Below are 27,518 nucleotides of genomic sequence, written 5' to 3' on the forward strand. Positions count from 1 at the left end.
AAAGGATGTGTATTGATATACGTTTGGCTCAGCAAAACATTATGGGAATAGGAGCCCACATTCATAGCATTAAAATATAAACAAGGTTAGATTTACTATGAAGAGACTGGGTACTTTTGTCTTTCTACTTGGGACAAATCTATGCAATGCATAGTCACTTACACATAGTTTGGAAGTCTGGTTTCAGATCTGTGAGAAGTTTTGGCTTCTTCTTGTTGTGCCAAAACTAGTTTGTCCTAATTTATTCATCTGAGGTGGGCCAATAATTATTATTTGGAGGTTAATGCATTTCAAGTAGGAACAAAAATCAAGATGAGTTAATTGCAGATTTGTGGAGTCTGTAGGTAAAACAAGAAGAGATTATGGTCTTGAATAGAAAAAGTACCAAAGATGCTCAAATCAATTTTCAATCTATGGAGTTGTTTGTAGGAGGAGGAAGTGTTAAAGGAAGGAGAGGTTTTCTCTGCAGTTCAAAAATTCTGAGAATGGAGCGAATTTACTAACAAGGCATCATCAGTTTGAAAGCCCTTTCCTACAGGGACGCTGCATGGTTGTGGTAACCACCCCCATTACAGCCTATTTTTTGTCACCTGGAAAAGAAACCATTAGGAAATGGTTTTATGGGCTGGAATAGTCATCTTGGCAAGTTAGTAATTTGTTTTCTTTTTTCTTGTCTCTAACCTTCAAATACCTTTATTAAAAAAGGCATTGCAGATAATCCACAACATCATCATCATTTTCCAGCACAGCTATTTCTCTCTGGGTTTGTCAGGGAACAGCATTTTGTAAAAAATCTTTTGGGTTTTTTTTTTTTCAGCCCTAGTCCCTAATCTTCAAGATTTCCACAAGGGTGAAAGGAAAAATTCTGTGTTATAAGTGATCATCAGTCCTTCTCAGAAAAAGTTTTCTCCTTTAACATAGTCTCTGAATATCTTCTTCTTTGCTTTTTTGGTTGGTTTGGTTGGTTTGGTTTGTTTAACAGAAATTGAATTGGCATTTAAAAAACAAGCAAACAACCAAACAGAGGAGTCCAAATACATTGGGCTTGATGATCTCTGAGGTATTTTCCAACCTGGTTGATTCTGTGAGTCTGTGAAACAAAAATCCAAACAAACAAACTCAAACCAAAACAAAAAACCCAAACAAAACAAACAAACCAACCAGAAACACACACTCCTCCTCCCCCTCAAGACAACATAAACCAAGAAAAAATAATACAAGAACCCTCAGTCATTCTTAGAACATCCCAGAGAAATCTTTGTCTAATTCCAACTCCTAGGACTGTTTCTACTGGATGCATTTGGTCAGTTATGAACTGTGTGTCTGACAAAAAGTGATCATAAAAAACCCAGCACCTATGACATACATATTATATATTGTGAATACAAAGGGCTTCCATCACTTTAATACAGAAACAGTTAAGCTAAATAAACTTAATTTTAAACAGTAAAATAAATAAATATGTATTTTTTAGTGTGTGTAAAAATTAAGGTGAAGCAACAACAGAAAACACTGGATTTTGTTCAGCACTTTTGTAAAATCCATTATTCAACTACAGCATTTAATTAATCAGAAATAAATCTTGTTGCCTGTGAGAGATGAGTGTAATCTGCAAAGAACCTCACTTCCTAACACACATTCCCAACACACCCCTCAGAGAGAAAGAGGAACGTTTCAGAGTCAACCCTTTAAAGGCAGAATTTGCAAGGGATTCAAGCCACAGGGAGGGAGCAGTGCCTAGGTTGGAGTTAATTTATTTTTTGCAAAAAAAAAAATCTGAATTTTTGCAAATTACTTATTCACATAAAATTAATCACATTCAACAGAAATCTATGTATTATAGTTTATCCCCTAGATGACTCAGTTTTGAAATAGTGTAAGTCATAGTACCACAGAATGGCTTAGGTTGGAAGGGACCTCAGAGATCATCTACTGCACCCTGCCCACCATGGGCAGGGATACCTCTCAACTAAACTTGGCTGGTGCTCAAGGCCTCACCCAACCTGGCCTTCAACACCAAGGGAGGAGGCATCCACAGCCCTCCCAGGCAGCCTACGCTAAATTCTCACCACCCTCCCACTGAAGAACTTCCTAAGATCCAGTTTAGACACCATTAGGAAAAGTCCCTCTCCAGCCTTCCTGTGAGATCCCTTCAGGTACTGGAAGGCAGCTCTAAGGTCCCCCTGGAACCTTGTCTTCTCTATGCTGAACAACCCCAGCTCCGTCAGCCTATCGTCATAGCAGAGGTATTCCAGTCCTTGGAATAATTGATGCCTAGCCCATTTCCAAAGCAGAAGCATAAGATTTCTTTTCCCATTTTTTATTAACTACATTCTTAGATTTTAGACATTTAAAAAATCAGCACCATTCCCCAAGCACATAAACAGCACATGCTAGCACAGCTTTCCATAAATTCAACATCTTGCTTGTCAGTCACTCCACTCCCTTTTAAGTCAGTAATGTATCCCATAGAAGGATCTTTCCATTATACAAAATTTTCTGGGCAGATTCAAACACAATAGATTGTTTCAGAGTTCTTCAGATGTTTAAAGAGGTAGATTTATGCTGATAATAATTACCTGTTCTTTGGTCATGTGCATATAAACCAGTATATGTATCTTCAATGTAGTTATTTACTGACTTTATATAAAATGCCTATTCAATGCCAATTTATAGTTTTACAAGAATGAGCTACATGCTATAGTTTTAATAATTTCTAGTGAAATAAATAAAAAAGACAAAACCCAGCAAAATTTACCTTTGGTATCCTTGTGAAGTAGAAAGATGCACAAACTCTGCTTTACCAGAATAGTAAAAGTGTAGTTTCCAGTGAAATAAGCTCAGAGCACATAAAAGTGTTCACTATGCAGCCAGTACCAATCTACATAACTGGTTAGGTTTTGAAATACACAGAGCTGTGGTCTCTACATGGGTATTGCTTAGTGGGTAGAATTCAATGAGGTCCTTGTTATTTGCAGAGGGAGAGGTACCAGTTTTAACCCAAAAGGTACAATGATTGTACAATGAAAACTAAAGTCCTTTATTAACTCAGAATATCCAATGGTCAACAACAAAGAAAATAGTTCATCACTAAAGAAGAAGATTTCTAGAAAACTATTTTGATTTTTACTAGGATCACTCAGTAGGTGATTTTAAGCCTGAAAATCATCGTAGTCCTATGCATTTTTCTATGCTTCCACTCATGAAAGACGAGCTTGAACATCCTATGAAGATGGTTGCCAAATGCGCATTCTCTTTTATTTGGCACACATTAGAAACCCAACTAAAGAAGCAAAGAACCTGCCAGCAGAAAAGCACTGCTATAGAATTGACTTAAATTAGCAAATGTTAAAAGCCTTAGAAAAGACACCATGTGTTTCAGTTAAAGGTCCAAATACAGTCATTAAATTAGGCAATGCAAAATTCTCCAGCAATTTCTGTTTATTTTTCCTATAGTTTTAAACTCTGTACTAGAAAGGGGTTTTTAGCCCCACCCCCTGGGAATTTAAAATCACATTATTTTCCAAAAAATCCCAAATATAGTGCAAGCACTCAGAACCTATTAGATCTCCTGTCTCATAGAGAACATTTCCTCTTTCACACTATAAATTTTCCATCATGACACAAAAGCTTTTCTTTGATATCCCAAGAAGCTACTCTCCAAGTGCTTGTGTGCCATGTTATTCGACTGGTCAGAGGGAAGTCTGCTATCAGAGCTGATACTTTTAGCTAGAATAGCTAGAGCAGGCAGACAGTGCAACAGCATTTTCGCTGTTGTACCCAAATGAGCCTGCCAGTTTACACCTACCAAAGAACTCCAATTTAAAATATTTTAATTCAGAAGGCATCATGACTGCTTTTAATGACCCCCTCGGTCCAATGACTTTGACAAAAAGTCCTATCAGACAGCAAGTTCTCCAGGAGACAGCAATGTGTTCTTGTGGACAAGAGACATCCTAGGATGCATTAAGCAGGTCTAGGGAGGTTCTCCTTCCTCTCTACTCTGCCATGCTGAGACCACACCTGTGTACAGTTTTAGGCTCCCCAGTTCAAGAGAAACAGGGTTCTACTGGAGACAGTTCAACAGAGAGCTATGAGGATGATTGCAGGATTTGAACATCTCTGCTATGAAGAAAGACTGAGAGACCAGGGGCTGTTCAGTCTTGAGAAGAGAAGGATGAGAGATTTATCAATGTCTATAAATATCTAAGGGGTGGGTGTCAATCTGAAGGTGCCAGGCTCTTTTTTTTGGTGCCCAGTGTTAGGACAAGGAGCAAAGGACACAATCTGGAACGCAGGAGGTTCCACCTCAACATGAGGAGACACTTCTTTACAGTGAGGGTACGGGAGCACTGTAATGGGCTGCCCAGAGAGGTCGTGGAGGCTCCTTCTCTGGAGGCTTTCAAAACCCACCTGGATGTGTTCCTGTGCAGCCTACTGTAGGTTATCCTTCTTTGGCAGGGGGCCTGGACTGGACAATATCTGGAGGTCCTTTCCAGCTCCTAACATTCTGTGATTCTGGAAATGTCAGCACAACAGGTTAAACCTACAGAGAAACAGATTGTGATACAGGTATTGAAATACTGCTAGCACTCTAAAACCCATGATGTAGGTCTGAGCCAGCACTGAGTGATTTTTAGCTGCTTAGCTGTAAGGAAATAAAATCGACAGGAATTTTCCTTATCACTAAACTCTATTTACTGGTGTTAGCAACAATGTGGAGTGAAATTAAATCCACTCCCAGGTTCCATGTATCTTTTGAACTGGGTATGAGTGTGGATTTAAATACCTGCTTATCTGGGGTTCATTTAGGTCTGTATCCGCTTTTACACTTTTAATAGGCCATGCCATATTTTAATTTCCTACAGTAATTTAAGCTATTTTTTTCACACTTTAAATAATTTACTTCCCAAAGCTGTTTTAAACTTAGCATCACTAGTCTCTTAATTTCCAAGTTAAATGGGTCTTCATACTGCTACAAATAACCCATTTCCAAGAATCATTATCAACCAGGAACAGTTTGCCCTTCCTCTCAGCAGACTGCAATAATCTGAGTCTCTCCTTTGAATCATGTTTCAGTCTCATAGCTGGCACATCCTGCTTTGGCTATTCCTGCTATTTACACTTCCACTATTTCAAGCTGACATGTAATTTTAGGAAATTACTCAGATTCTTCATTTGATAACTCTAATTTCCAAAGTCTATTAGATGGTAGCCTAATCTTATGGAACACATGAAAGAAAATTGTTTCATCAGAATTGCTTTGATGGGTAAAGAAATTCCACTAGCACAGTTTTAGATGAGAGCTGTTCTGCCATTCCTCACTTTAAATGGTAAATTGCTCTGTATAGTGTTCACAAGGCATCACTGCTTAGTGTGGGGTCAAAACCATGTGTAATATAAAAACATGGCTGAAATGGATGAGACCATGGTCTAGGAGGAAGAATGAGGAAAAGAAAACTATCACAACTGACCTGAGGTATATATGCCTTTGATCACTCGTTTATGTATCCCCATTCTCTTGCCAGTTTGCAAGAGATGCAACTAGAAACAGAGTTTTACATGGCAGAACCTTATGGAGCAATCGTGAACAGCATTTACTGTTAGTGACAGGAAACCTTTCATGAAAACAGGTCAACTGTCATTTGAGGGCAGTTCAAAACTGAAGACATGAAACAAGGAAAGTGAGAGTGAGGAGTAGGCTAGGTTCTGTCAGAAGACTGTGTGACATGCTCAGCCTGTTGGTCAGTAGCAAACTAGCCAAAGCAGACCAGTGTTTTCACCTGCATCTCTTTAAGATGCAGCCTGGTGATAGCCTTTTGTGTGACCCTGGGTTTCTCACAAGACTGCCAACTATAAAGAAGGTTTTTGAGGGGGTTTTTGTGTGTTTTGTTTGGATTTTTTTTTAATCAATTAGAGGCAAATATGTTTCACCATTTCTATTTCTGCTTCTAGACAGATACTTGAAAAAGGGAACACTTAGAATTTAATCCCCAGCAGTAAGTTCTGCTTGAGTCTGCCCTTCTTTTATCTACAGGAACCACCAAACAGCATAGGCCCATTTTTCAAATTTAAAATTAAGAGGAAAAAAAAGAAAAAAAGTAAGTCCATTCACTGTGGAAGAATACCTGGAGTGTCTGACAGTGCTGAATTGTTTCCATTTTGCTGCTGACTACTTTGACAGTTCATGGCTATAGGTTTTGTGTGAATTATCTATCTTGCTTATGTTAAGTTTTATAAAAAGCATCTTCTTTGTTACAAACCCAGACTTTTCTGAAAGATTAAACCATACATCTTCCATCCTCTTTTCTTACTGATTTTAATACAATGTTTTCTTTATAGTAGGGCATGACGTACATGTTTTCCTTGATTATGAAAGCTGATTTTCTGTCTGGGTCCATAAACCTAAGAATAAGCAAAAGTATATTTTTGTCCATAGATGATTTCAATGAATATTTTGCAAAGAAGAAGAGTAAGTATTTGAAAAATACAAAAAGAAACAAACAAAAAATGGATCTAAAAGATGAGGGCAGTGCTAGCCTTCATTTTCTGACTCAGCAATTCTTTGCCAAGAAGTTGTAAGGGAACACATCATTAAATAACACCGTTGAAAGAAAAGTCTGTATTGTTTACAGAACACAAAAGGTATCACAGAATCACAAATTGTAAGGCATTGGAAGACACCTCCTGAGATCATCCAGTCCAACTCCCCTGCCAAAGCAGGATCACCTCAGACAGGCTGCACAGAAATGCATCCAGGTGGGTTTTGAATGTCTCCAGAGAAGGAGGCTCCACAACCTCTCTGGGCATCCTGCTTCAGTGCTCCGTGTCCAGTTTCAGAGGCAGCATTTCTATTCTTTGTAGCTCAGCAGCTGGACAGCCCAGACATCACTGAATTTATAATCTTAAAAAGTAACAAGCACCTGATAAACTGCATAAAAAATTCACAGGGAATGGACTGGAGGTGGGAAGACATCTTTCCTCTCAGACAGAATATTGTCTTACAGCAGGCATCACCACATCACCACATTTCAATATCTGAAGGGGACCTACATGAAGGCTGGGGAAGTACTGTTTAGAAGGGCTTGTGATAGGATGAAGGGCAATGTTTTGAAACTGGAGCAGGGTAGATTTAGGTCAGTCATGAGGAGGAAGTTCTTTACAATAAGAATGCTAAAATACTGGAACAGGTTGCCCAGGGATGTGGTTGAGGCTCTGTCCCTGGAGGCATTCAGGATCAGACTCAATGTGACCCTGGGCAGCCTGGGATTGGACAAGATGACCTTTGAGGGTCACTTCCAACAAAATGCATTCTGTGAATCTTCAGAACTTGGAAATTTTCTAAATAATCAGCAGTAGAAGTTTAGAAATTCAGATTTACCCGTTAAAAATATAGATAAATAGAAAAAGGGGATGGAGGTATTCTCTGTACCGAGATTCTTAATTTGTCATAAATCAGCTGTAAATCTATTTGTGGATTTAATTTCTTGTCTTAAAATTATGTTGTAGTACACAGCACACAGGAGAAAAAAAAAAAAGGAGCAAGAATAGCTTTGAACTTCAGAATTTTCAAAATCCAGTTGGGAATCTAAACTTGGATCCATTATAACCATTCACCAAGAGATCTTATGGAAATAAAGAAATAAAATAACAGCAATATAGAAAAAGATGTAAATTAGTCAAAGCAGTAGAGAAACTAAAAATAAAACACACTGAATGTTTCATTAGGATACAGCTGTTTCAAAAGAAAACTATGTTTTGATTATAAATAGCTGTAGCAAAACTTCTAAAACAATTTTTAAAGGCATCATTCAATCTTTTCTGGATTGAGCTAAATTCTAGGTTCTTACTGATTTTAGAAATCCAGTAGTAAAGATGTAAGAAATTACTCCAGCCTCCAACTTTTACAGTGCAATCAATAAAAGTAAGAGCCCAGAACCACCCTTTCAACCACACATGTTGTTGTTACACTAAGCAAATTCATGTCTAAGGAAGGGACTAAAGATACTTTTTAGGTGCTGGTACAATGCTTTCTTGGCTTCCATATGTTTTGCAGTGTCCTTCCCAGTTGTCGGAGCTTATGGATTAGTTTTGAACAGGCATGAATTAATCCAAGTTCAGGTTGCTGAATATAGGGTAGCTGGCAATAATACAGTATAAAGGAGAGCTTGACATCTCTTCTCTGAAATCTTGCTCTTTCCTGACATTTACCATTAATACTTTGCTGCTTTGCCACCTTAGTCATTGGAATTCACCCACAACATCACAAAGTAAAGTAATAGTGCAACCGCTGCCCACAGCTGCCTGAGTGGGGCATGCTGCTCTACTCTGGCTATCTCTGCTGGCAAAACCATGGGTGGGCTTACTCTCCAGATGAGATTGAGAGTGTCTGTTAATCACATTGTGATTGTATAGTTTATTAATTTGTGTTAACATCCAAGAATCCTAGGATCAATGTACAAAATCATGAAATAGAACTAAAGAATACTTTTGTCTAAAAATAATTGAGGCTGATAGATTCCTTCTGTGGCTGTATAAAATAGTGAAAAAGAGGAGACTCAAACTGTGCTTTTTTTTTCTTTGGTTGTTGTTGTTTTTGTGGATTTTGGTTTGGTTTGGTTTGGTTTGGTTTTGGTTATTTTTGTTTAAAAAAGGTTACGCAACAGCTTGGTTTAGCAGCAAAGAATCTCTTTGCAGCATAAGAGTTATGTCTTAACTAACAGTTTGTCCCAAGGATGGATGCCATGTGATTGGCTTCATTTCTCTCTTCTAGTTTCAGTTTTTCATTTACCTGATTTTGCATTAAGTTCGAGAAGGCATCAGGCAGAGTGCAACAATCCTTATCAAATACATTATTCATTCAGTCAGGCATAACTAATATTAGTTGTCAGTTTTAGACAAGACACTGTTGGGGCTCTGGCTCTTACATGAAGTAATTTCCACTAAGATACTAGACTAATTTCTTGTTCGAAGAACTCTTCTAACTGCTTGCACCAGTTCACCAAACTAACATAAAACTTCACTAAATTTTCACAGAAAATTAACAGTAAGTATTTTTATTGCCAGTATATACCTGCAGCCAGTAAAGGACATTTAACAAAACAAACCAAAAACAAATAATAAAAAAAAAAATCCAAAAACTTTCATTAATATTCCCAGATAATTGTTATTTAACATGAGAATTAATACAGGAACTGCAGAGTAGATATTATGTGTTATGTCACCATGTCATTTTTTGTTTATATTTCTCAACTTGCTGAAGGCTGAATATTGTAAGAATTGTTCATGCAGTACCATAATATCTGAAACACAAAATAAGGCACCTGATGTAAAAATAACGTATGCTGGTGTGTATTTTCTACACCAAATGGTTCTAAACTAGCTTAGAGCATCTCATCAAATCATATGCATTAAAATTCTAGGCATGCAGTAAGAGAAATCTGGATATGTAGGAGCAGGTTGAGAAATATAATGCAGTAGCTGTGTTCTGTCTGTAGAGGGGTGGAGGCCTTCATACGCTCTCTGTGACTATAGATGTACTTTCCTTTCCTTTCAGCTTCCTCTCCTCAAAATCACTGAATGCAAAGAATGTTTCATGAGGAATATGAGGACATTTGCGAAATTGCCGTATGAAATGTTTCAGATTAATAAATGGTTTTCTGCAGTTTTAATCAGAAATGCAGAGCTAATCAATCTAATTCATTCTTTTCTTCCTTCAGGGTAGTTTTGAACTTCCTTCAGGTGTTGTTTTGGACTATTAACACAATTGGAGAAAAATGTGATGGGATACAATTTGGTTTAGAACACTGTATTCTATGTGAAAATAAACATCACCTTAAAAAGATGATAACGTAACACTGGAATGTAGAGTAAAAAATGTGAAAGTGTTTGCAGCATGTGATTTTGATTAATTACTGTGGGTTTTTTTCTTGACATGGATGGTACTCATGTCTTACAAGACTTTTGGTAACTCACTATTCCCACCCTGTACAGCAAGATCTACTAACCACCGACCTGCAGAAAGTTCTGTCTCCACTGGCTCGTCAGCCAGTAGTTTTGGCAGTGGATACAGCATGGATAGCGAAGGCAGCAGCAGTGCCACAGGAGAGAACAATCTATTTCCCATCCCAAGAATGTAAGGCTTTTCCTTTAATATACTGTATCCTCCATGCACTGATTATTTGTAGACCCTTAACTTGCCAGTTGCCTCTGCAGACTTCAGTTTTACAATAGAATAGCAACAGACTGGGGAGAATTTCTCAGAGCTCACGCTGTTATTCTGCTTTGTTGAGCACTAAATTGTGAATAACCAACCAAACCTCTTCTCAGCCTCATGAATTTAGGGCTGTCACACAGGAGAGCTGTTAGTCTCAGCCTTTGATGTAGGTGTTTGGGCTATGTTTTAAAAGTATAACCTTTGTAAACTTAAGAATATTTAGCACGAGTTTTCAGATTGATTGCCTTCTAGAAAGAAGCATTACTAGCGCAACTGATTTCAGATTCTGGATATAAATTTCCCCAAGTTTCATTCAGTGGAACATTTTCACATATTCATCATTTTATAAAATAAACCCCGATGTTTTCAAATTTGTTTGTTTTTACTAGCAGCTAAAAGGAGAATAGACATAAATCTAATATTTCATCTACAGAATCTAGGAGGCTGTAGTTATCAATGGTTTAATTCTCATTGAACTTTTCATTCATCTTGCTCTTTGTTAAAATGAGTTTTAATTCCCAGGGGCAAAAAAACAATCATCAATTAGATTTGACTGTCTCAAAAGGAAATTATTTTTATGTCATTCCTAATAAGAAAAGCAAAGATCTTTGTGCACAGAAACACAAGATGGAGCTCTCAGCAGACTTTTTTATTTCACGGCTCCTAAATTTGAGTCCACTTACTATTGTCTAGCAATATCTATAGCTACTTGCTATTTGGATGACTGATCCACAAGTCCGTAAAGCCTGAGACCAGCTCCATTTCTCCTGGAAAGCAGGAAGAAGACTCCATTACTTCAACATTTCTTGTGTAGTAATTTGTTCCCATAATTTTTACTTACATAAGTAAAATATATCAAGCCTTCCAGATACATTATTTTTTTTGTTTGTTTACTAATTTTTTTTACTATGATATCTTTAAAGTAAATCCTTTATAGGCTGAGATTAGACAGAGACTTTAAAAATAACAGGAGATATTTATATAGGGAAGAAACGTGGGGGTTTTTTCATGTTAGCCTCAAGGACTTTACATACCAGTATAATGAAAATGAATGACAAAATTCTGTCTACCATCAGAAACATTTGGGATCGTTCCTAGGGAGAATATTTTAAAATAGATAACTGTTTCCATTTTCAGCTCTGGGTAAAAATTCTTACATATCTCAATATATGTATAATTGAAATTCTAGACAACATTTGCATTTACACTGGCTTGATAGTAACTTCAGGGATTGAGACCTTGTAGAATAATTCCATAGGACTGCAGCTTGCAATTTGGAATTTACATAATGTGACATATAAAAATATTTTTGGTTATAAGCTCTCTATTTTATTAATTTTCTGACCTATCAACAGAAACTGTTGGTTAGGCTGAGTTTTAAACTTTTTACTCCAAATGAAACATTTCATCATGAAGCAAAATGAAAGAATTAAGTAGTGACACAATGGGAACTGTTTGAGGAGGTAACTGATTAGAACACTTTTCAATATTAAATGTTGTTATAATTACCAAGGGAAATTAATCATTTATAATGAGCAATTATACACAGCAGAATAAATCTTGTAAGGTCTTTCTATTTGGGAAATATTATTAAAAAAAAAAAACAAACCTCTTCTTATCCAGCTGTGATAATCCTGAAAGTTATTTATGTTATCCTCTCTGACAAATACCAGATTCTCTGTTTTTGCACTGTGTGACCACCTAAACCAATACAATGTCTGCAGTTACATTAATTTTGAATACAAAAGTGAAAAGCAACTGAACAATGTGTAAGGAATCTAACCCTAGGGACAATTAATTCTTGTATCGTGTCTATGTTTCATAAACATTGTTTCACTGAAAAAAATTTAATAACTTTCAGTCAATATGGAATTTTAAATCACTTGAAAAACTGGCATTTTATGCTAATCTTAGTTCATTATGAAATGTAACAGCTTCTGTTGCTGCTGCAAAATATGAGGCTGACTCATTGGTAGCAAAGAACAGTGCTGACCCTTTAGCCCCAGAGGAATCACATGCGTCTGAATATAACATCTTATATTCTCTATCACAGCATGTCAGAGTCTTGAGGGAGAAAGACAAATAGAAATAAAAACATCTAATAGTAGCAGACGTGGTTTTGAGAGTGATTGTAATCATGCCTTAGATCTTGCAACAAATATGTTTAAAGATAGGTTATACTTTACCTAAATTTTGTTGCCTAAAAGTAGATATCTAGACATCCAGGTTTTTTCTAACATCTAGTAGAGAAAGATAGGGACACCCAGAGCAGGATTTATTCCACTTATCTTACTTTAAGACTAATGTAAGTCTCAGAACTGAATTGTTGCTTCTGCTAAACCTAAACTGTAATGCAAAAACAATCATTTAAGGATGATAACGGCCACAAACATGCCTTACCTTTAAAGTAACTATTGTAGATCCAAGTCATGACTCCATATTGTATATTTCACTGGTCACTACAACAGGAAAAAGTCAGGGGAGGAGACACGCAGAGTGTTTGTGTAACCCCAGGCTGATGGGGTGCAGGTTGCACCCAACACCTGATGTCCTCATTCTGTAAGAATGTACAGGTTTAGTAGGATGTGATTGCAGTTGTCACCATAAGAGGAAAAAAAAATATATATTCTTAAGTGATCTGTCCACACAGTAATAGAAAGAGCCCTACCATCTACTTTGTTTTTTATACTTTTTAGGGGGACATTTTTATGAATTCCTGTGATATTTGTCTTTTTGTGCAGACCCAAGCCTTGTTGGCCTGGGTACATCGTCTTAGATCGCATCTCTTTCTGTTTTACTGACAACTACCACCTTATCTTTTAACAGAGGGAAGATGAGCCAGAATGGACAAGAAGCAGTAAAGCAGCCAGGAGTAGGATTAACCGATGCAGAAGGTAAAAAGAAATACAAACAACACTACAGTGGTATCCTGTGCTTATAAAACCAATATGCTTGTTTCTTTTGTTATGCTATGGAACGTTAGTCTGTGATGTCTTTGTATTATACACTAAGATCCTGTCTTTCAGTTACTCTGAGGGCCCTTTACACATGGAACTAAACTAACAAGTCTTCAGTTTAAATGAGGACAGTCCCTGTTTATTTAAAGCAATTAATAGTTAGAATGAAATGAATAATATCTGTCCTTCAATGTTCATTACTTTTCATAGTATTGGAATAAAAATATGAAGTATGGAGATGTCTCAATATCCATTAAATTAGAAGAAAATATCCAATAGCTGTCATGCTCTATTTTTTGCAATATTTCAGCATATTTACTTCATAAAGTAATTATTAATTTTGGTGTCTGCAAAACCCCATTAAGTTTAAATAAAAATATTGGCTGAATATCAGGCTTGTCTTCTGCACTTTAGAGTATCGTTAAACTCTTACCTGATTGTGAAATCCTGAGTGATTTTTTTTTACTATAAATATGATGTTGCCAAAGAAGGAGAAATTGTAATACTGGAGCTGGAAAGAGCCTTACAGAATGGCTTTCAAAGTTTCATAAGAAATGTGATTATCTTTTTCATGTGTTATAATAGACAACAGCATGAAAATTTAGAGAGCGGTTTGTACTGAAGGCTACATTCAGAAAATTCTATTTCTCTTTATATATAGGGTTTATGTTTCTGTTAACCTCAAAATATAAAACCTAATATCATGACCTTAATTATATTATTAAAATAATACTTATCATTTTAATGCATTTCAATGCAGCTTCGAGATATTAATTCAGAAATTGAAATTCTTATATACAATTGAAGTTAACTTGATGTTAAGCTCAGTCTTAACAAAAATAAATATTTTTCAGGTTTCTGCAATATATATATATATATATGGAAATTATTATTGCTATATTTGAGGTAAAAGTGGTCTAATGTTTTACATTAGATTTGAAGAAATCAGATTAGAATTGTCCTATTTAAAAATCTGATGATGTGCACATACTCAACTTGTGCAAGGTGAAGTACTATTGATATAAACTCATTGTTCACATAACCTATAATGAACTCTTTGAGACTTTTCCTTTTTATTATGTTATATATTTGCCTGGGCTGTAAGTTAAAAATCAAAAATGAACTTTATGACAACAAGCAATATTTTTTGTAACAAGCAAATTTTGCAATACTGTTATTGTTATTTAGTCTATTCAGAATAACCTAAGATAAAAATATTTTTTTTAATTTCCCTTAATTTTTGAGTATTGTGGTTCATCACCTTGGATTATAAAATAAAAAATTCTACTGCATGAGGACTTGGGACTCCTGGTGGAGAATGCAATGACCACAAGTGAGCAATATGCTCTTGTGGGCAGCAAGGCAAATGGTATCCTGGGGTGTATTAGGAAAGGGGTGGCTAGCAGGTCAGGAGAGGTTCTCTTCACCCTCTTCTCTGCCCTGGTGAAGTGTCACCTGGAATATTGTATCCAGTTCTGGGCTGCTCAGTTCAGAAGGACCTCAGAGAACTGCTTGAAAGAGTCCAACACACAACCACAAAGATGATGGAGTGGAACGTCTACTTTATGAACAAAGGCTGAGGAAGCTGGGACTGTTTAGCTTGGAGACGAGTGAGGGGTAACCTCATTCATGTTTATAAAGATGTGAAGGATGAGTGTCAGGAGGATGGAACTAGGCTCTGATCAGTGATGTTCAATGATAGGACAAGAGGCAACAGTTGCAAGCTGGAGCAGAGGAGGTTCCATGTGAACATGAAAGCTTTTTCATTGTGAAGGTTACAGAGCACTGAAACAGGCTGCCCAGAGAGATTATGAAGCCTTTTTCTCTGAAGACTTTCAAACCACCTGTGTGACTTGTTTTAGGTGGTCCTGCCCTATTAGGGGAGCTGGACTCATGATCTCTAGAGGTCCCCTTCCAAGCCCTAAACATTCTGTGCTTCTCTGAAATTAAGTTAAACAGTTTCGTCCCTTAACTTTGTATTCAATTAATTAAGACAGTTTAATCTTTATTTATGAGAAAAATAGTTGAAATGTCACACAAACCTTAGAACAGACAAGGTGGTTGTTCTAATAATATTGTGGAGGAAAGGTACATGACCTCTGTAAGTGGTTGGCAATTATTTGACTTGCAAATTGTCCTTTATAGATTTCTGAATAGTTGTGGTGAAATTTTTGTCCCTCATGTCTGCACAGCACAGAGCCCAGAGCAAATTATGTTGCAAACTGTATCATCCTTTCACTTGAAGGGACGCTCAGGAGTAATATGTGGTTTGGCTACCTCAAGTAAAATAAGTTATGAAATAAACTGAGAGTGCAGGCACAACTAAGCATTCGATTACTTCAAAGAATGTATGAAACTCAGAAAACTATAAGTTCTCCTTTTTATTTTGTTTAGTTATGCTAGAGTAATTCTGATTAAGGCAAAAGACTCTGTGGTATGACTGAGAACAGACTAAGGGGTTTGCGATGTTACTCAAATGAACTTGTTGCATCCCCACACTTCAAAAATGTAGCATTTGTGTTTATTTTTAACTCCAATGGTTGAAATATTAGATATATAATATTAGTCTTTATGAGTATGGTCAGAAAGGAGTGGTCAGTCTGGGACCTTCAATCACAAAGTTATAAGCAAGACAAAGAAGACGACAGATTAAAGAGATAATAAGGCTAAGGGTTAGTGAGATTTGAAAATGCTTTTGACTATACACAAAGCTGTTCTCTGATATCTTGGTTGGCCAGACTGAAAGTATGCAATTTACTGCAGATGAGAAGCTTTTATTGCAGTTATCTATATCATTTCACCCAAAAAAAAAAAAAATCTGTGAGATCAGATTAAAGTATGATGCTTAATATTCATGAAGGGGTTTATATTTAGAAATAACTTCTTGCTGGATTAAAATTACAGTGAATTTTATTGCCCATGCACAAGCAAGGATGACTATTTAGCTGTTTTTCTCTCACAAGCATTTTTCTCTTTAACTGTATTCAAACAGAAGAAAAGGCACCAGAGAGACTTTATTATGGTCTTCCAATATAAAAAGGGGGTTTACAAAACCCAGACTTTTTACTGAGGCCTGCAGTGACAGGACTAAAGGCAATGGTTTGAGAGTGAAAAGGATTAGGTATAGATGGGACAGAAGGAAGACGTTTTATGATGAAAGTGGTGGGACACTGGAACAGGTTTCCCTGAGCAAATGCCTCATCCCTAGAAGACTACAAGGTCATATTGGATGGAGCTTTGAGCAGCCTTATTTAGAGAAAGATATCCCTGCCCCTGAGAGAGGCATTGGATTAGATGATTTTTAAAGGTTCCTTTTAACCCAAATCATTTTATGATACAAAAGAGGTGGTGATAATTATTGAAGGTTTCAACTCAGAAACAGAAAGTACTCCTGTACTGTGAGAGTGGTATTCTGGGAACTTATTCAGGCAAAGGTATTTTTCAGTTGTGGAAATAGAAACACTTTTATTCTTTGACAGTGATTTCTTCTGAACCTTTGAGTAGGAGCTTCAGGCACACACAGAGCTCACTCGTTTTGCTCAGTGTTTTGTTTTGAACAGATGCAGTCAGTGACCTTGTGCCAGGAAAATTCCACTTTCTTTTCTGTTCCTTACCTTTGTATTGAGCTTCAGTTACTGAAGCAACATTAGAATGTCTCATGTATAGTATTGGATGGTAAGAGTCTGAGAATTGTTATTTCCAATGAAAATTGAAAGGATCATTATATATAGTGCCACTGCTCTCTTCTGTTTATGTCTCAGGAGGTGACTGAACAGCCAGGAGTTGTGAATAAAAATGTTCACGCTTACTAACAAGTGTAGTCTCAGGTTCACCTAGAAACCATACACTAACATGTATTTGTTTTTCTTAAATTATTTAAACTGAACTTGATCTTCTGGAGAGAAATCTGACATAATCCTCAACACACAGCACACTAGCAGTATACAGATCAGCAATAAATGACCAAATCAGAACCAGCCACTTTGATAATATCAGAGAGTTTATGTCATTTTGGAATAGTTCCAAGTTTCTGTATCAAGACTTGATCCAATTCTTTCCAAGGCCTTTTTTAGACTGGTATCTCTCAGCCAGAAGGAGCACCATCTATTTTGTTCCTACCTACATGTCAAGTACTATATTTGCTGTTTGCTGCCTTCCCAATAACTCAATAATCTCAGGAGTATTGAATCTTTAATCCTAACACATACTAAAATGTAGGAAAGCCTGGAAAAAACAGTCTGGACTTCCAAGTGTTTTTCTTGAATCACTAAAATCTTGTACTGACCGGGTATGAAACTTCTTACTTGATTGTAATTGAGATTGATCCATGGATTTAAAGAGAAATCCAGCCAAATCAGAAAAGTTACCAGCATTGACCTGAACAGTGGTTGAATTGCATTTTGGGGGTTGAGTTTTTCTCCAGTAGTACCCAGCAAAAGAAACTGCTACATGCTCACAGTGTTTTTCCTAAAGAGTAGTATAGGCTGGGTGATTTCTTTTTCAAAACCCATTGTTAGCAGCTGTAATATTTGTTTTTATAGTCTTGTTGCCATTCTGTTTTCCATGTAGGTGAGGTCAGTTTGTGAAAGAACTCATTACTGAGTAAAACTCAGCCATTGCCCACAAAGAGATCTAAAGGAAAGAATAAGGTATTGCAAAGCTTCTCTACTATCTCTATAAATAAAAAGGCTAAATTCAACCTGATGTTATTTAATAGAAAAATCACAAACTTGATTTCTGCCATCGGGTTCTACCAAAGGTTTACCACCTGGTACTCTTGACAGCATAAGATTAATCATTGCCAACAAAAATTTAAAGCAAGAAATACCAACAAGGGTGTTTTCTTGCATGAGTAGCTGCTTCAGCAGAGAAAAAGGGACACAAGGGAATGGAAAGTAATGGAAAATAAGTAATGAAAGCACTTGCAGCTAGCCTGTCATGTGCTGATCCCCTCATACAGCACCTTTTAGTTTGGGGAGTGCAAATTTTAATTTCAAAAGCTGAAAAGATCAGATATATTTTCTGTCACAAAGGATCCTTAAGCAATGAATCAGGCTTAAGCACTGACAGTAGTCCTTATCCTTTCTCTCTTTTTTTTTTTTTTTTTTTTTGTAAGCTATTTTACACATGCTTCTTCAAGCTAGGAACCACCTTACTATGCTATGTAGATGCCACATTAATTTGAAGAAGCAATTCAAGATAAACAATAGTAGCATAAACCTAAGAATTATCATCTTTATCACTGAACTCTGGGATGTATTTCTTTTATTGATTTGATTGATTGTCCCAATACTCTAATTTGCCCACCTGGCTCTCCAGTATTAATTGGAGCAATTAATTCTGCCTTCCTGAGGTAATTCCAGTATAATCCATCTTGCTTTCCTGAAAAGAAGCAGAAAGAATTTGAATAAAAATAAGGACTACATCCAGAGACAGACACACAGCACAAAAAAATGACAAGATAATCTTCTATGTACTTGTATCCACATCACAAAAACATTGCTTTTCATATTTACAAATCCTCTTGTTCCCTAACTTTTACTACAAGAAGTAAATAACCCAGGGAGAGTGACTGTGATTAACTAGTGGCAGGCCAACAGCTTATGCCGCTCTTGTATGAACTGAGACTGAATGACTGTTAGTCATTAAATTATGTAGCAAGAAAATTCTGAAAAAAAAAAAAAAAGATTTTTGCACTTTCATTAAAAAATTCTGTTTCCCATGGGATCTGCAGAAAATTCACAAATATTAAGATAAACAAGCAAAAAGAAAAATAAAAAAAAGCTGAAATCTTCATATGATGCTTCAGTAGCTATCTAGAAAGACAGTTTGCTTGACTAATTCTCTTAATCACTTTTATTTGCCTAACTCTTGAGTGCATTTCCTAAAGCTGCTTGGGACTTTCCTATGTTTTCTTCTGCTTACTTCTTGGAGATATAATGGGCTCAGAGTGTTTGGGATAGGATTTGGAGCGCTAGTAATTCCATAAAACAAACAGACAAACAAACAAAACCCCCAAACAAACAAAAATAAACAAAACAAAACCAAAACACAACCTGACAAAGCAGGGTTAAGTTTTTATAGTTCATTTCTTTAAAGATATATTTTTGTGAATGAAATCTGATTTAATACCAGCTTCCACATTTAGTACAAATACCAGTTAATAATGAAGACTTTCAACACTGTAAAACAGACAGGAGCATCCCTCTACCAAAAATGGAGTAAAGGTGAAGATGTCAAAATGTTTGGCTGCTGGACCTGAGCCTTGTCTGGTGTAAGCCTGAAGAAGGGTTACTTCACCTAGTGAGTAGTTTCAAGCTTTGAAATAGCTTCACTTTTCAGGATCAGTGCTCATTTAAAATCAGCAAAAGTCAGGTCAAAGCATTAAGATGATAGAAGAAGAATTTCTCAATCTGAAATAAATTTTCCTCTGTAAAATAAATGAAACTAGGTGGTATAAAGGAGGGCCTTTTAATGTCATCCTGGATAATTCAGGTAGTCTCCTTCTTTTATCCATGTGATTTGCTTTGGCACTAAGATGTTTTTCCTAATTTCAAACAACATTAGGCTAGAACTTCACATTCCAGGGGGGAAATATGTATCCAAAATCCAAGCTCTTCCCCTCTCAAACACAGAAAAATCTCTTTACAGAAAGTCCTTGATAAAATATATTAAACTTGTTTATGAATGATAATACAGCTGTTCCTACTTTTGTTGTGTTTATGTGAGATGCAAAGAAAAAAAAAATAGCAATGTCATAGACTGTTTCTATGCTCAACAGTTCTTTGTAGTTCTTTAATATTTGTAAATCATATAAAAAGAGCTAGCATAATATATGTGTGCATGGCTTAAATGATTATTTAGTCTTTATTTTTTTAATTTTATAATTTATAACTTCAATAGTTGTAGAAATGAAACTATTATGCTGGGGATCAGAAGGGATTTTATTTACCCTCATGTGTTCTTGCAGCATAAAGCATTTTATAAGGCTGATTTTCAAACAGTTATTTTGGAATGCTGTTTAAATGCAGATGAATCTAGAGCATTACCAGGTGGGATCACATGGCAAGCTAAAATTAAACTTCAGCTGATATTTATGTTAACATGTGAGGCTGCTCTGAATTATTGGACTGTAAGATGTGTTTCAGGACAGATGTTTCTGAAAATCAGTGAATTAGGATGAATATAAATGTTTCCTGTGATGAAATTGCCTAGATCCATCTGAATCTCATGATAGAGTGTCTGCCTTCATATTTATAATTAGAGCCTGGTGCTTGTCCCCAGTTTATTTTTAGATTAATATGTTTTTCATAGTGTTCCACGTTCATTATTTCATCCATTGCAACAATATGTAAATAATACACCAGTGCCAATCCTTTTCCATTATCTGTTAAGTAGCTAAAGACTATAATGAAAATGTTCAACATTTACTATAGCTTATATATCTAAACTTTAGGTGACCGATACCAGAGGAATTTAGTTTGATCTACAGGTCCTTGGGTTTGCAAGTGTGTTGATGCCATCCATTCCATAGGTCTTTTTCTGAACCACTGTTTGGTGTGCTTTCCTTCTCCTATATATTCTTTTTTAAAGCTTTCTTTAGATTCTTTGTCTGCCATTATGTTTTTGCACTCTGACTGTCATGTGATAATAACATAACATGAGCGAAATTCCATGCCTTCTGGAAATGTTTTTCCATGGTTTATGCATTAGAAAATGGCACAAATCTTCTGTAGATCAGCTGAGTTAAACATCTGATGCATACATCTTGTTTCACATGCCTCCTTGTTTCACATTGTTGTAGTACTTAGAAGTTCACATATTTTCCAGAAGCCCAGTAACATACTGATTAAAATAGTTCCTGTCATTTACTAGAAAGCCCCATATGTAACTTGCATGGACCTGATGATAGAGTGGATGCAAAGGAGGGCCATGAAAATGATCATTATTCAGTCTGGAGAAGAGTAGGCTTCAGACAGACCTAATAGTGACCTTCCAATACCTGAAGGGTACCTACAAGAAGGCTGCAGAGGGACTGTTTCCAAAATGAGTGATAGGACAAGAGGCAAAGGTTTGAAATGAGAGGAGATTTAGATTGGATGTTAGGAACAAGTTTTTTGCCATGAGGGTGGTGGAACACCAGAACAGGCTGCGCAGGGAGGTAGTGAGGTCCCCTCCCTGGGGGTTTTCAAGGCCAAGTTTGATAAGGCTCTGAGTAACCAGATCTAGTGGAAGATGTCCCTGTTGACTGCAGTGGGATTCAACTATATGACATTTGGTGGTCCCTTCCAACCCAAAGCATTCTACAATTCTATGACTAAAAGGGCAATTCAAGATTTGTAAAATTATACTAAGAGAATGAGACATTTAAAAGTCTCAGCTTGTGATCAGAAAGTGGCTTGAGCATGTTCATCTGGAATTTCTTAAAATAAGGATTCATATTCAGGGTTTTATTTGTGATACTTGTAAAAAACCTGCAACACAAGAAATAGATTTTTTCAATTTCCTTCAGTAGTAGAAACCATGTGAAAGCATATTGCACTCCAGCAGAACACAGAAAAGCACTAACATGCGTGAAACCAAGCCAATATTCCTAACTGATTTTGTCATTCTCTGCAATAAATCCGGTAACTGGTATGACACTGTACAGTGGGGGTTCATCCCTCAGCCTCTTGAAATTGGTTTGTTCAACCAAACTGGTTGTATCCAGGTATAGATTTTTCAAGAATGATGAAAGGTTAAAAAGCCACGATGTTCCCAGAAATGTCTCATTATTTTGGGTGTATCTTGTGTTGTAAGGAAAGACTGAACTGAAACCACAGACACATCCAAGAATAACATGACAAACCTCCTCTACTGCCAACATCTACTGCCCCCAGGTTGTTTCTTCTGAATCAAATGCCAAAATTAAATATTACACTTTTCCTGTTGAACAAACCTGAGCAATTTGTTTCAAGTAAAATTTTCTGCCTCTGGCTAGAGATTCTAAATTGAAGACAGCTTGAAAAAAGTTACATCACAGGAAGTGATGCAAATCCTGAGAGAAAGGACACACACACAAATCATAAACACATTATTTCTTCCCTGCTCCTCTCTGGGATCAGCTGGATATAGGGATGTATATTTAAAACATTGACCAAATGCAACAATTTCTGAAATTCCAGCTATGATTTTGAGAAAAAATAATTAATATAACTTTTTTAGATATACTATGTCTTTTATGCATATAAATTGCAAGAGTTCAGATCTTTTTGGATGTGTTTTGTGAATTTATCTGTGTGTTTTTTTTTTTTTACCCAACTAACTACACAATAGTAGATTGTTTTCCTGATAAAGGAAAATATCAACTAATTTGTCAGAGCAGATTTCTTCAAAAGATTATAAGTTTTAGTGACATTAAATTATAAGTATAATAATAAAGGCTTAGAAAGGGATATATAAAATTGACATCTTTCCTTCTTAGTTTCTTAATGAACAACCTGATGTTTATAATGTAGTTTCCTATGAGAAAATGAAGGTTACAATAAATTTAATTGCCTGAAATGTTGTAAAAATACAGACCAGGGAGCCTTGTGTAAATAACTCTTCTGGGGATACCAACTTTGATGGTTGTTAGAGGAACTTTAAGGGTTCTGCCTCATTTTGTTAGGATAATTGAATCAACACTCAAAGACAATGTTTCTATCTGGAAAATTTAAGTAATGGCTACTGTGTGTGTTCTGTCCTTTCCACTATTCTTTGCAATCTCGAATGAGTATTTGAAACTATATTTAACTCAACGTTTAGCCTCTGTTCTTTATGGTTATAAAATCCTCAGCAGGCAATCAATCTTGGGTAGTCTTACAAAAATTATATTCATCTCACACATATAGATCAAAATCCATAATAGTTCAGTTTACTTTGCATAAAATATAACCTCTTTGTAGGCAAGCAAAAATATTCAAAGCTAACTTAGTCACAAGATATGGGGAAAAATAGCAAGACAAAATTATCCAAGCAAAATTACACACAAAAAATAAATTAAAATAATCTCAGAGATTACAGAAAATATCCCACTAAGCAAGACAAGCTTAGCCCTGATAAGAAATGCAGCAGTGGTGGAGACCTACAATCCAAAAGTGCCTCCCTGCTGTACATTACTTCTGAAAATATCTACATTATTGCTATGATTCAGAGCAGCAACCTAACTTTGAAATAAATTCTTCATTTTTTTCCTTGCTTGACTTTTTATTGATTTGCCTTTTGTTAATGTATCCAAATTTGTTTCCTTTTGAAAGGAGCTAGACTTAAAGTGATGTTCCAAGCATGCACTAAATGTGCTCCTGTCCCTAAATATGTCATAGCTATTGAGGGGTCCTTTGGAAAGAAGTGGACCACATGCCGAAGAGGAACATTTGTACAACAGACTAGAGTAATTCCAGTTTCAAGAAAAAAATCTCAGTTGTACAATACAGACAGAGGTGCCTCAGGACCAGTTGCTTTGATCTACTTATTCGTTCCCGTTGTACCAGATAAGTGCTATGTTATCTACCTTCAGCCCATATATCTGGAATGAAACTCCAGCAGTTATTCTATCACCCAAGTACCCTTCCCCAGCAGAGAAGGGGAATCAAGAAAAGGAGAGAAGACCTACAGGCTAAATGAAAACAGATTTAAGTAGCCAAAGTAATACCAACATCAATAAAATATGTGTGTATCTATCTATATCTATCTCTATCTCTATATCTGTATCTATATCTATAAACTTATACTCAAATCACTAAAGGTACAGCAATCCAGGAATGCAGTCCTTGAGCAGAAAGACAAGCAGAATGAGAATCCCAAGCAGGAAACTGAAGCAGAAAACTCCCTTCTATCCAGCAAAATGTTTCCTTTTTACTGAGTGTGGTGCTGGTGGTCTGGGACACACCTGTGAGCCAACTCGGGACAGCTGTCCTGGCTGACTCAGAACTGCTAGTGGTCTGCAGCCCATGGCCAGCCTGTGATTCTGTCCCAGCAAAACCAGTAACAGATAATTAAGCAAACATCTAAGTATAAGCTTACATCATTTGAGAATCCATTTTTATGTTGATCTTTAAAACTGATATATATATATATATATATATATATAAAACTTAGAAAATATACACACCTCTTTTTCATACTGTCATCCTCTGTGATTAGTTTGGTGAGAAAACTCCTTTGTGCCTGAGTTCATGAAATAAAGGAGATAAAGGTGTCAGCTGCCATATTCCACAAGAAATCAAACAAGAAAGAAGGGAACAGTGATGAACATTTATTTCTTTCTACCACACTTCACTGAGGGCAAGTCTCTGAGAAAGAGTATTCCAGGTCCCTTTTTTTTTTTCCTCCCTTAGCTGGTCTCTGTACTAATGTCAGTGTTTGGGTGTTGTTTTAAACTGTTAGATTGAAAATGGAAGGTAAGATTTATGAACAATTTCAAGTGGAAAATTTATATAGTAACACATATTAGGTCTAAAAAGTGGAGTTAGCAATCTAAGTTAATTTAGTTAGCTATAACTTCATAAACTTAAAATCAAGGCCACAGATTTAGTGTCAGTTCAACAAGCTAATAGTTTTTGCTTAGTGAAGGTAGGTTTAATATATGTAGATTCCTAGGATTGGGTCAGCTCCAAGAATACATATGCGTGCATTTGGCCAAATGCATATATATATGCATACCCTTTTGTGTTCTGAAGAAAATGCTCCATCTGTGCCTTATTAAAAATACCGCTTTTGTTTCATGGGCTTTTATAAACTGGAAAATAAATGTCACTATTTGTGACTGCAATAGATAGCAAAAAAGATGAGACTTCATACAAGAATGAATCCTACTTGTCTAATTTAACAGTTTTAGTTAAAAAAAAAATAAAGGCAAAACCAAACCAAACAAAAAAAAACCTAAAAATAAACAAAGCAACCACCCCCCAAAACACCCAAAACTTCCCCACCCAAAAAAAACCCAAAACAAAACCAACAAACAAAAACCCACAAAACCCAAACAACAAAAGTTGAACAATTTAATAATTAGTGATTCCATTGACACCTTGTTTTGAATCTCAAATAAAGAAAAAAGAAAATTCTTGTTTGATTCTTTAGATTTTTTAAACATGACCTAAGTCTAGGACTTTTTGGATTTACATCAGTTGCATACTCATTCTATTTCTGTGTTAATTGCCTAACTAAAAAGCTAAGGTGTGGCCTACTATATAAAAAATATCTAATGTAACATTCTACAGCTGAGACCTCTAAAATAGATAATGCAATGAGAAATTTTATCATGGGAGTTAAGGGAGGATCAGCCACTTAGGTGAAATTGTACAATGAATGGGAAGAAATAATCATTTTGAAGATACAATTCATCTGACCCACTTTAGAGATTAGTTTACAAATAAGACAAAGCACATTCTAGACAATCAATTGCTGTCCTCTTCCTATAAAAGGAGCCCTGGCATCTAGCTCAGATATAGACATGACTATTTAGGCAGATGAATTCTAGCAGCACCTGTCTCCAACAGACATTAAGTGACAGTCACTGTAAATTTTTTATTCTGTATGCAACAAAGTAACTTCTAAGCACATTTAACTTTATTTGATAAAAATGCTAATCTGATTTGGTCTGGAGTTTTAAATGGCTGCTGTGCTCAACAGCAAGTGTAATTAACATTTATAGTGTTAAGTTCCATAATTATTTTGAACTAAGAAGAAGTGCCAGATGGGGTCACTTTGTTGTTTGTTGCAGGGTTTTTTTGGTGTGGTTTGATGTGGTTTGGTTTGGTTTTGGTTTTGGTTTTTGGTTTGGTTTGCTTTTTTGTTAGAAAAGACTCTAATTAGGATGTAAAAATGGAATAGAGGAGAAATCTTGGGTTAAAGGGTTACTCAGATACAACATATCCATCTTCAAAACAGAGACATATATCAGGATAACAGAGAACATGTTTATTCCATTAAAGGTCACAAATCTCAATTAAGGACCAATTTTGTGCAGCTTTAGATTGCAAACACCTATTCTGTTTTCACTGCAGTTACATAACAGTACTTTCAGTTCTCCAAATTCAATATTTTTAATCAGTCTGATTTACTTATTTATTTTCACAATGTGACATGAATTCTGCCAGGATTAGTGATCAGTGCGGTAATAAAAGAAGTTTCATTTTTGTTTCTAGTTGAGGAAAGCCACACACTTCTTTTTCTCCATGTTTCAAATCTCACTGGGCTGTTTAAAAAATAAAAATTAAAAAAAAAATTCCCCAAAAACATTGTAGAGATGGTATAGAAAGTCTGCAGAATTCTTCTATAGATTCAGTGACTGACACAAGGCTCGTTACAAAGAAGAGAACAAGGAACACTCATAATTTACAGTACCTGGAGTTAATTGGTTTTGTCTCTCATAAGAGTTGGTGCTGAAAGAATTTCAGCCTCAAAACACACTCACAGATAGCAAACTCCATTGTGGACCTGAGGCAAGGCTGTCAAGAAGCCCTGAGTTGCCTATAGAAACCATATATTGTTTTCTCTGAAATCTGTACCTCTGTGGAGATAGTGCCTTTATCTCTGTTTACTTCACTGTAGATCCCTGTAAAAAACCACATTCATAACTTCACCTGAGGGGAAAAAAAAAAAGGAATAGGAAAACACAAGCAACTAAAATTAAAACACAAGATTTATAATTAATAACTCCCTCATTTTTTACAGAAAATACCTCATATTGGTCATAAGTGGGTAATGGGATATATAGCAGCATAGTAATTTTAGAACTAGGCCTTAGGGCAGGCATGGAAATATCCTCAGTAGTTCAAGCAAGTTCTGTTTCTCATGCTTCAATGTTTAGACATTTACCTGTTTATTAATGGAAGACAAGGATCAGAGTAGGGTTGCCTTCAATGGCTGAAGAGGTGAAGAAAAAGAATTGTGAGAGTTGTTAGAGGAACAGAGATAAACTTGGGAAGAAGGGACAAAGCTGATGTAGGAACTAGTCAGAGGATATAAAAAAATCCTTATAGTCTGCACCATGTGACTGTTTGGAAGCACAGACCTTAGAAGTTTGGGGAGTGAGAAGATCACTATTAAATCAGGCATATATATACCAAAGTAAGAACAAAGAGAAGTCTGAATTTCACTGTTTAGAATTATCCTTGGGAATGGTAACAAGGAATTAAGTATCCTTAAACACTGAGCAAGTTTCAGTGGGTTGTTACCCACAGGCATACAGCCCCTGCCACAGTCACACCTCTTGTGCACAGCTGACCAAAAAAATCAAGGCTGTTACCTTTCATCTTTGATTTCAGCATTAGAGTTAGGCCAAAGAGACAGAAGCAGACCTCCCTTCTGAGTACTGTCAAGCT

At 36.1% G+C, this 27,518-nt stretch overlaps 1 protein-coding gene across 1 annotated transcript in view; it reads left to right on the forward strand.

Annotated features, from left to right (window-relative positions):
* The window catches only part of PCLO (piccolo presynaptic cytomatrix protein), a 310,190-nt gene that overhangs the window by 268,661 nt on the left and 14,011 nt on the right, over window positions 1-27,518 (forward strand). The window contains exons 23-24 of the mRNA XM_054399702.1: window positions 9,994-10,135; window positions 13,043-13,110. Of these exons, the coding sequence (XP_054255677.1) occupies window positions 9,994-10,135; window positions 13,043-13,110 (210 nt within the window). The remainder of the gene's footprint in view (window positions 1-9,993; window positions 10,136-13,042; window positions 13,111-27,518) is intronic.

Source organism: Indicator indicator, chromosome 3 (assembly GCF_027791375.1).
Source record: "Indicator indicator isolate 239-I01 chromosome 3, UM_Iind_1.1, whole genome shotgun sequence".
In the NCBI taxonomy this organism is placed as follows: domain Eukaryota; kingdom Metazoa; phylum Chordata; class Aves; order Piciformes; family Indicatoridae; genus Indicator; species Indicator indicator.